General features: G+C 30.7%; 1 protein-coding gene across 1 annotated transcript; it reads left to right on the top strand.

The window, feature by feature from the left end:
* Positions 1–471: 471 nt before the first annotated feature.
* LOC105362902 (Decondensation factor 31) lies at positions 472–9,243 on the top strand. The gene is made up of 3 exons (XM_011500442.1): positions 472–539; positions 6,617–6,903; positions 7,819–9,243. Exons 1-3 carry the CDS (start codon positions 520–522, stop codon positions 7,980–7,982), a joined length of 471 nt encoding a protein of 156 aa, XP_011498744.1. The 5' UTR covers positions 472–519; the 3' UTR covers positions 7,983–9,243.
* Positions 9,244–11,598: the final 2,355 nt, after the last annotated feature.

The raw sequence follows: 11,598 nt of genomic DNA, 5'->3' as shown, positions 1-11,598 counted from the left end.
CCTGTATACCCCGCGGAAGCCGCACCAACCGCTCCCCCCCCCCCCCCCCCCCCCCCCCCCCCCCCGACGGCGATGGGGTCGGAAGAGGACGAGAGCATAGTGATATCGCGCGGGTGCGAGCGAGCGCGAGTATATACGGGCGCTTCGCAGTGCTGCCGCCGAGCACGGCGCAACTACCCAAGTCTTTCCCTCGTTGCCTCCCGTACCAGTTACACCGGCTTCGCACGCGCGTTGCTGCACCTCGGTTTTTCTCTCTCTCGTTCACGCCGCCTTCCCTTCTTAAGCCCCCCTTCCGCCTCCCGCCGTTCCCGCGCCACTTGCCCCACGCTCGTTTCTGCGGCCGGCTCGACTGCCCCCGCGCCCCTCAAGAGAGAGAGAACGCGCGCTTCCCGCAGTTGCTCTGGTGCTCCGAGACGGATACGTACTAACGTCGTTCGAGTAGACGTGAAGTGGAGTTGGAAAAACCTCAAGACTTTCTCGCACAAGTTATTCAGTGTATTATACAGCATCGGCGTCGAGATGGCAGACACAGAGACGAAGTAAGTTGTCAGCGTCGAGAAAACGCTTCATCCTCTCCCTTTCATTATTACCCGCGCGGATGGGCAAAACCGCGGGAAAGTCGCAGGATAAGGAGTACAGCGTTATCGCGTCGTCGCCGAGAACTCGTCTCGCAATGCCTCACCTACCTTAAAATACATTTTCGTAAAGAGATCCGAGGAGCGCGGGACAGAAGTCGTGAAAGCGCGCGCGTTTCGATTTTACACCCGGCCGCGGCTCCATTGTGGAACACGCGGCGCGTCTGTTGCCGTTCTCCCGTTGTCTCCCGTTCGCTTGGTGGTCGAGGGGTCGATCGATAGCACGCGACGACCCGCCGACAGAGTCCGGAAAATTCGGCAGATCTCGCGTGCGCGTATACCCAGCGCTATAAATGTTCCCAAGCGCACGCGTTTGCCGTCACGGAGGAAACAAGGAGAAAGTAGTGGGAGGGGATTACGGGTGAGGAAGAAGTGAACGAGAGGGAGGTAAACGACCGACCGTATACGTATATAACCTCTCTGGCGGTCGTCCAGGCTTGGATCGACCTCTCGATCTACTTCTCTTTCTTTGCCTGTCCAACTCGTGTAACCCGTGAATCGGCCATGTACGTGTAAGAAGCCGCACACGTGTGTTTGCATTCATTTCAGAGTAGTACCATGCCTGACGTAGACGAGAGAAAGAGAGAGAAAGGGAGAAAGAATGGCCGGCTTAATATCGATTTGCCCTCGCTATCCTTCTTTTCCTTTTCTCCTGCCTGTACGCATATAACCCTCGCGGCGTCGCGACGCGTTGCGTTGGTAGCGCTTGAAGGACGATATAGTCGCGTCCGGCGTGTAAAAAAGGATGCGACGAATGCATTTTTCAGTAAGACTTGCCAAAACAAACAATTGTCAATTCTTCAAATACGAGACTGAGTCGTATTTTATCCCTTCCGTCTTTGCTAACTTTTTACCCATTTTCCGGCTACTTTTCTCGCGAAATTGCGTATGCACGTAACCATCATGCGCCTAAACGCCTAAGAATCAAGGTGAAAATATAGGTGTGAATGCTATATGACATGCACATACACTTGCGACAGTGTGGCGCGAATTGTAATATTGTATTACACGCATTCCGCGCGTATTAGCTGGTACAGCTTGTATAAACCAAGAATACACAATATACTATATGTTGTTACTCGTCATCTGCGCCACGCACACAAAGTACGCGCGCGCGCGAGTACACGCTTGCGCACGCGCGAAGGCGCCAGTCTATCCAAGTTAGCGTTTGGGGAAGAAAAAAGATTCCGCAAGATGGCGCTGTTACTGGCGTCCTATACCCCTTCCCCCGCTGGGAAGAATCAGGCATGTGAAAGCCGGCGAGAGCAAACTGTCGTATTTTCTACCTTTCTATTATTTTAATCCAAGTTTTGTCAATCCCTCTAGAAATTCGTCCCCTTTTTAAGATAACTCGCTATTTTTAATGTCGATCAAAATTTACTTCAGGTTTCTAATGCAAAATCAACATTATCAAACTTTAATGTTAAATATATTTGCCGTACCTACCATATATATACATCTATTCCTTATGTATAGTGACCAAACTAATTTATAAAATTCATTTATTTGTCCATAATACCATGATGTCATGTCGATCATAATTATTGTTATTATGTACGGATTTTAAAATGCATACGATCAATGGCTTAATCATTTAATTTTTTATACAAATTGAGAAATCGTAAATATTTCCTAATTTGAACAATCACTCACTCAATTGTAAATTGTATTGACATGAGGTGAACAATATTTAAATCGTTTAAAATTGAAGAAAACATTTTTATACAAATGTTATTAGAGGATATTTTCGCTATATCTTTTAATTTGTTGTGTATTTATTGTACGCATAGAAAATAAATATTTCGTGTATTGTACGTATATTCATTCAAGTTTCTCTCAACGGACGTTGGTTACACGATTACAAGGGGATGGGGAGGATATATTTAATTTAAGTATTTTACTTATTTTTCTATCGTTACGTGAAACGTATATTGGATTTTTTATTGAATTTCGCCGTTCCTAATATTATATAAATAATATGTCTAATTTGTTTTAAATAATACAATGTGAAATTAGTTTTATTTTTTTTTTTTAAATACAATAGTTAAATTAAACGCAATATTTGACAAATAAAATAAAAATAGAATTTTATATGCAGTTATGCTAAATTTTATTACTTGCTTATTTACATATTTACCTATTGACAATATTTTTATTTAGTGGTATTTTATTAAACTGCAGTCAATATATTAGTAATATTTATGTATCTGCAATCATTTATGAGAATATAAATATCAATTATTGTAGAAATAATAATTAAAATGTGGCATTTTTTTTTTTTACTGTGCGTGTTTTCGATACGAATATAGTATGTATAAATACAAATATTTTTATACAAACAATATTTCAAAGCTCAAAAATTCGAACTATTTTACGCGTTTAAGCGCGCACATATATAAATTTTTTCAATTTTTGACCATAATTATGCGTATATTTATTTTATTTCTGTACATTAGAACACTATTTATTTTACATTACATTAGCTAATAAACTACTGATTATATTAAAATTGTACAAAGCAATTGCACTAAAAAATTTAATAATATTAAACTATAATTTGAAAAAATCATACATACTGACGATATTTATTTAAACTAATAAGAAATATAATTTTTCCCAAATTAATTATAAAATAAGATTTCAAATAATTTTCAATTATAAGACAATCCAATCAAGATTACGAAAATTCTATTTTATTTTAACATTTTTTGATGAATTGGATAAAAAATATTCAAAACGATTAATGCATCATTTGTTTATTGATATTGTTGATAAAATAAAAGCTGCATATCTTGAAATTCTAATCTAGTTTTCTGTAATTGATGAATATTTTACGAGTTATAAATTTATTTATATGTTTTGCATAAATTTTCGTAAAATTGAAAACCACTCTATCATTTTGAAATGATTTCCAAGTTAAAATTACTTCGAACGGCTTGACAAGACTTATATTTTTAAGCTTTTTGTTTATAAGTATTAAATCATGCACATTATGAAAGAAAACGGAATTCAATTTACTTATTATAATTTTATTCAATATAGGTATTTTTAGGGGTTATATAAATGTAAGCATAAGTCAGTCATTCTAAAAAAAGATTAATGAAAAACGTAAAGGTATCATTTAATTATAAATGAGAGCGCATTGAATTTAATTGTGCTATTCAAGTACTAATTAATTTTTTAGCGTAGATTTACCAATACACGTGCAAATTATTAATGAAATAAAAACATGATTTCTCCAAATTATATATATTTATAGTATATTTATAAAAAGGCAGTGAATGTAAAAGATAGATTTGTTACATTTATTAATAGTAATTAATATTTTTTACCCATATATGTCACAAATTGTAACAATATTTTAAAGTATTAGAAAAATAAGTTGTCTACATAATAAATATTTCAATGAAAAATATGCTTATAACATCAACAGCGTTTGCAATGTAATTATAAAAATGCGTATAACAATCTTGTAGTTTAAAAAATACAACATGTATAAGTTAACACCGATTTTTTTAATAATTGAAGATATTTCAGAATTATTTTAATAAAAAAAAAATTATTTCATCTTGAGAAATCAAATGACTCTACTAATAAGAAACCGTCACCATCTTAAAATCCTATAAGAAATTCATTGTCATTTGGTTTTTATATTATACAATATTATTATTACAAAATAACAGTTAATTATTTTGTTAAAAATACTGCAATAAATAAAACATGAATCTTCAGAAAGGATTATTGTAAATTATTTGTGATTTTTGTTTTTTAACAATCTAAAAGCTTAATGCAAAGAAATGAGGTGACTGAACAAAGGTCATACCGACACAAAAAAAACAAGTTTAAATGATACTTAAATCTTTATTTATTTAAATAAGATAATTTGCATAGTATCAAATTAAAATACAACGACGATCGGTAGATTTTTCGAATTTTGAACAATTTCATTATATTCACGGTTTTAATGAAATAATTTTAATCTATCATTTGTCTGTCAATTCTGTATTTTCTTTTTAAACAATTTTACACAAGTCACACTTTATATTTCAAATAATATAAGATACAAAAACGAGTATTTTTTAATAAATAAATGCCAAGAATAATTAAAGCTTAATAATTTGAATCCTCGCTTATATATTAAGTCACAAAATGATGCCCTGCCGCATGAACGTTTTGAAATTAGTCATTGACTGTAAAATAGAAAGTTGAAGTAAGTTGCAAAAATCTTCTATTTCATCAGGCGTGAAAATGAACAATAACGTTGCAAGTGAATCCGAAGACGCACGGTAAGCGAAATGCAATATTAACTGTTTTAATACATATCATGTACGATGCCTGGGTAGTACAGCAGCAACAGTCGTGACTAATTTTTGCTCCATGTTATAACGTAAATGCGCCATCGCCCTTTCTTCCGGTCAATTTGAGAGAGAATCATTTCGCTAACCGAGCGTTCCGATGTCTTTTCTTCATTGCTCTACTTCCTTATTTTGCTAGCAGGTGGCGCTGCATCACTGCTTAATCGACACTTATTAAAATGTTAATACTTTAAGTAAAAATATATGCTTGGTTGGCGTTTAAACTAAACTATGGAAGAAATAATGTATTATTTCTAATTGGATAGGGAAATGAAATTTTGTGTATCGGATTAAATATTTTTTATATAAACAATTTATTTAAGAATTGCAAAACGAGGAGTTGCCATATACAAATGTAGATTAATTATAAGTTATATGAACCATCATTAAAATGATGCAAAAATAATTAAACTTATGTTATTTATTTTTAAAAAGAACTAGATAATTTTGCCGGAAAAGTCATAGTTAATGTTAATAACGAATTTTTGTTTTAAATACGTTTTTAATTATAATTTTAATAAATCTTCATATTTTTTTATTAGTCTTTTTTTAATAGCACGAAATTTAATAATAAGAGAATTAGAGTCTTCTATCTTTTCAGATCGTCCGTTGTTCCGTCCCTAATATATTGATCCATTTGAATGCATTGTACATTGTTAATTGTCTTAATTACAATGTATTAAACCGAACGGCAAACATTTTATTGCCGTTTGAAATGATCCTTTCCCTCCCTCACATAACACGACTGTATCTTTTGTATTAATAATGGAATGAATTTTGTTTTTATTTATTAGAATAAAGAACTTAGTTTCTTTTATTTTATTAAATTAAATTAGAAAATTATCTATTTTAAGAAATATTACACAAATATATAATAATTAATTTTTTATTTGAAATGCTATTTCGTAAATAATGAAATTAATTGAGTATTTGAAATTATAATTTTTTTAATATAAATTATCAGTATATGAGATTAGAATGCAAATACAACCAATATTCGGGCAAGAAATATAATGTTCGTAAACTTCAACAAGTTTTTAGGTCACCTCATCCTCACTATCGTTATCATTCTTATAATCTAAGTTTGCTACGAAGTCATTAAAAAGAAAAATACCAGCATTAATACAATTATTTATTTATATTTCTTTTAAAAATAAGAAAGCATATATATACGAGGAAAAATAAAGTTTATTAACTACATTATTAGATATTTGAAAGATAAATCTATTTGAATCTAAACATTATGAAGTTTATTAAATTTTTCCTTACCTAAGTAAGTTTCTATATACGGTAAATATATAGTTAAAAGCTGTTAACATTTTAAAATGAATTTTATAATAATATGTATTTGATATGCTTGACATTTATGTTTCTATATTTAGGGAATTTATTCATTTAAAGAATATTGTTTGCATTTTCTAATATTGAATACAGAATTAAATAAGCAATTTATAGTATTTCCAAATACTTTACATTGATATTGCATTTGCATCGCAAAAAAATGAAAATATGAAGAAATCATTTTGTAAATTAAAATTTTGGGCTTACCTTATCCCCTTGGAAAATCAAATACAAGCTAAGGAAGTAAGGTAAACTAATTTGTATGAATTTTTTGTAAATCCACAGGGAAACCAAAATTGTAAGCACGCCTGAAAAGAAGGTGGTGGAGGAAGAGAAAAAGGAAGTATCTGTTAAGGAGTCGCCGGTGAAGGAAGTGGCACCGGTAAAAGAGGCAGAAGCCGAAGCTGAGGAGGAAATAGACGAGGACTCGAAGGCTTCGGAAAATGGCAACGGCAACGGCAATGACAACGCCAATGGCACCGGTAACGGCAAAGAGGCTAAAGAGAATGGGTCCAGCGAAGAAAAGGAGACCGACGAAAAGGAGGCCGAGTCTACCAACGGTGACTCCTTAGGTGAGCGACTTTGCGTCAAGTACTACAGGGTGGAAAAGCCGTTTCAACATTCAGGCTGAATATCGTCCTCTATCCCTTTTACATCAATACAATTTTCAGCATTCAGTAACTATAATACATCTAGAAGTATCGTTATTTTGTACTCTTTTAAAGATTTCTGTTTCCACACAATCTGCTTCATATTTGGAAGATCGTTAAGAATGTCATAAAATACTAAAAGATGAAATTTCAATGCAAGATGTGAAAAATACTTTTGTGACGTGTGCTTCCATAAATTATTAATAGACCAAATGTGTTGTTAAAGAAACACTATTCTTGGTTTTTTTTCTGTATTTTCTTTTTTCTTTTTTTTTTCAACAAATTTAGCATCCCTTTCATATCAAAGCCGCTAATAGTAAATAGGTCACGTTGAAAGCGGCTGGATTATTGAAGTCCAATATTTTATATAAAAAAAATTTTATTAAAGTCGATAATTATCACGAAAATTTATTTTTAGATAAAATTAGAATATATATATATATATATATATAACAAATCCTTATACAATTATAAGCAATTTTAGCTTATGAAAATGTAAATATTGATTTAGAGGTATTTATTTATATTTCAAATTATTTTACTTAATGTTGTAATACAGTAAATGTTACATAATATTTGAAAAAAAATATTTTAAAGAAATATAATTATTTTGCCAAGTAATCTTTCGATTTATAGTTTATGAAAGTATGCTGTTGTAGGAAAATACATCCTTTAGAACAAAAATAAATAAAAAGTATTATTGGTTTACTATTACGATAGATTATAATAAAAATAAAAAAACTTGTTATTCTGTTAAAAAATATTCCAAATTTTCATTGTGTTGCATAATAAAAAAAAATAGCGAATGTTAATGCACACCTTTCTGCGATGTTTTAGACGCAGCCCCTGAATGTGTTTACATAAAGAGGAAATCGACGGGTGCAGATGTCACCGACGATGTGAAAGACGTCGCATCGCCACCGAAGAAAGCGAAATTGGAGGAAAAACCCGTGGCGGCAGCGGCGGCAGCGGTCGAGGCGGAGACAAACGGTGATGCATAATTTGCAAGAAATCGCGCGATCCATTTTTAGACCTAACCTCCTTAGACACAGATTTTCACATCGTCTGAATGAAAAGTAAAAAACAAACGATTTAAATTTTTGGAACAAAAAAAAAATCAAGCAAAAGAACGGATATGTTATATTAAATGAACAAATCTAAAATTCCGGATAATGATGGTGCGATGTTCTAATTTCACCGGTATTACAGCTACCATCACCATACATGTACAACCATAATCACTTTTGCATAATAAATAAAAGTAATATTATTGTAATAAGAATCAAGGTACACAAAGACACATGTGCGAAAGAAATAGAGAAATCTTATGTATTGTAATCATCTAATTATTGTGTATATTATTGGGAAATGGTAAGAAGCAAATTAATGGCATAATAAGCGTGAAAAAGCATGTAAAAACAAGAGTATGAAGTGTAGCCACTATTTAAAAGTCTCCATCTTCATTCCCAATTACTTAACTTTCTTTGCGTCGTATCTCATTCACACAATTCACAATGACACGTGCATAAAACACGTGTGAAAAATCTGCGGATGAAGTTTTAACATTGCTGCTGAATCATTTTACCGGAAAACAATGTAGATTTAAAATGGAAGCAATTAATTACTACTGACATCTCAAAACATTTGAACGTAACTTATATTTTATTTTATTTTTACTCATTTTTGAATCATATGGACACTATATGTGTGTATATTGTGAACGTTCAAAAGAGACTCGAAAGCGAGTCGAATCGACGAGTAAGGCTCTCGAACGACTTATATGATAATTTTTTTCCTACTTTAGTTTTCGTTCTCTTTAATTTTTCCTATATAAGTGGCGCTTAATCGTCGCTTGACATGTTAATCCGAGTGAAATCAAGAGTTTTTATTTTCTGTAAGTCGCTTTATATTGAAATACATTCCACCCGATATTGTGAATCTGGTTAATAATTGTACGAGAGGCTTTGAGAAATCAAAGTGAGCATTTTCGCGTTGTCAATTTAAAAAAAAAAAAAATTATATAGTGGATGCGTAACATAATATGAAGTCACTGTATTACCGTAAAGGTGAAAATCTGTATGTTACGATATATTATGTAAAACATGGCAGTGCGAAGCCTCTTGTCCAGTGGAAGAAAAATTAAACATGTACAGCGGCGATTAAAAAATAAATAATTGTCAATCAAAACAGAAGGACAACACTGCAACATTTGTAATTTTTACTTATATTGATTTTTTTAATTTAATTACATAATGAACTTTATTTTCTTTACTTGTTCCTTTCAAAATACTAATAACTTGAGCACTAACAAAACTCGGATGGATTTGTGATTAAAATTCTCACAAACTGTAAACAATAATTAGTTTGTCAAGTATTTTTTCTTTTATCCATTTGTATACTGAGATATTTGCATTTATATGGTATAAATACTTAATCACAAATCGGTTTAGCTAAGACATTGTGTTAATGTATTAACAATAATAATTAATATTGTAAAGATTATGAACTAAATAATGCGGCTAATGGAATTTATCCAAATATTAATATTAAATATATAATTGAAAACATGAGAAAAGGGAATATTATAACTTAAGATTGTGTGAAATATTTTATTGATTGATTGGATCAGTGCAAATTGATTTATTGTAGTAAACATCAATTGCACTGAATTTGTACCGATATTATATATTTAAAAAGATTTGAAACAATGGCCGATGTTCGCATATTTAATCATGTAACAATTAAGTTGTTAAAATTTAAATCGTTCCTTGGCACATCATGTGGAATCAGTATATAGCTTGGTTAAACTATAAGTGTAGGGCACACAATGTCACTTTATAGATCTTAACAGTTGAAATCTGAAATAGAATGGGGAAACTTGAGTAACTCCATAACTTAGATCAGATTTATTTGAGTAAGCCCATTAATTGTGTCGTTATCTGCAGATGAGTGTAGTGTCACTCATACAGATGTTTTATGATATGTTTGGTTATAAGGTATTAGGTTGAAAACACGCTGTTATTTCATCTTTAAATTGCTGTTGAGTATTGCGACCTATTTCCAGCCTAAGTATTTATCAATATATTATTCACTAATAAAAGTAATTAATTTTCTACCATATAAGAATGGCACAAAAATTTTATCACAAATTTCAAACTATTTAGATACAAAGAATCAATTATAAGAAAATAAAATTTTTAATTTAATAATTAAATGTTAATTATTGATTGGTAATGAATATTAGCGTACTAAATACTATATATAAACACATTGGATATACATAATTTAATGCGTTTGCTACACATTGAATGTAACAAAATAAAACTTAATTTAATTTTGTAAAATGATTAATAATTGCCAGAATTACCGTATATATTCTTTTATTATGTTAATATAAAAAAGATAAAAATTAATTTGATATATGAATTGCTTTTAAAAAATGTAATTGCAAAGAAAAATTTCTAAATATACAATAGAATTACATGGATTTCAATGTAAAGGTACTATCAGATCATTTAGTTTTATTAAATAAATATCCTAGCATTTTTAAGTAAAAAATATGTAGATTATAGCCGTTCTGATAGATGTAAATTATAAATATTTAAGACTCGTTTGAAGCTACTGACGATTAATTGCTTTATTTTCATTCAATAGCTTTTAATATTCATCTTTTCATTATCAAGGATAACTCATTGATAATGATAATCCCGAATAATTCCAGATAAAAACAAATTTGCGTTGATACAATGCAAAAGAAGTAAACTTCATAAATAATAAATTTGTTTTTCATTATAATGAAAACAATTACATAGCATTGGATTCATGAATTATAGATGTTGGTATTATGTTAATAGCCAATGATCCATTATACAACAAAAAACAATAGTAAGTATGTAGATTATCGATGGGATTTATATTTATATGAAAAAATTTCTACTGAATCAAAATAAATACACGTAAATTTCAAGGTGAGTAAATTAAGATTAAAAATATTTATTTACAATATTGTTATTTAGAACCTATATTAAATATTAAGTTGAATTGTAAAATTCTTTTCTAAATATGGAATAATTTGGCAACTGCTTAATTTTTTTATTAATTTATATAATTTAATCTGCAATGTACGTTTTATGTTTTCTAAAAATTTTAATATTTAAACAATAAATGCTTTATTATCACAAATTGATTGGTATAGAGAATTATAATAGCATATTACGCGACATAGCTATGAGTTGTTTATCTTAATATATAATTATAAAATAAAAAAATTTGTAGTTTATTTATTGTACTTATTTCATAATACTATTTATAATACTTATTATATTTATTTCATCATAATACTTATTTTATTACATGCTAGTGCGTATATAAATAATAATTAATTGGTACGTACGTGCAAATTTAACGTGTACGCTTACATAAATGCCACATAATATCTAACGTAAATGATCTACGTTAAATCTTATTTATAAATAATCGTTACACTTTCTTTACCTTTGAACATTTATTTCTACAATTATTAAGCAAAATATGTATTTATAAAAACGTAGCAATCGCAATTATGGACATTGATTTTTGAAATTGAAATATAGCTGCAAATGAAGGAGCCTCATCTTG

Source organism: Ceratosolen solmsi, unplaced genomic scaffold (assembly GCF_000503995.2).
Source record: "Ceratosolen solmsi marchali unplaced genomic scaffold, CerSol_1.0 scaffold10, whole genome shotgun sequence".
In the NCBI taxonomy this organism is placed as follows: domain Eukaryota; kingdom Metazoa; phylum Arthropoda; class Insecta; order Hymenoptera; family Agaonidae; genus Ceratosolen; species Ceratosolen solmsi.
Note: the sequence above shows the minus strand (reverse complement) of the source record. Positions and strands in the feature narration are given on the sequence as shown.

Excerpts from the sequence above, each read along its gene's own strand:
- LOC105362902 (XM_011500442.1), top strand. The coding sequence starts at position 520 with ATGGCAGACACAGAGACGAA. Across the intron at positions 540-6,616 it reads ATGGCAGACACAGAGACGAA|GGAAACCAAAATTGTAAGCA; the intron begins GTAAGTTGTCAG and ends GTAAATCCACAG. Across the intron at positions 6,904-7,818 it reads TACCAACGGTGACTCCTTAG|ACGCAGCCCCTGAATGTGTT; the intron begins GTGAGCGACTTT and ends GCGATGTTTTAG.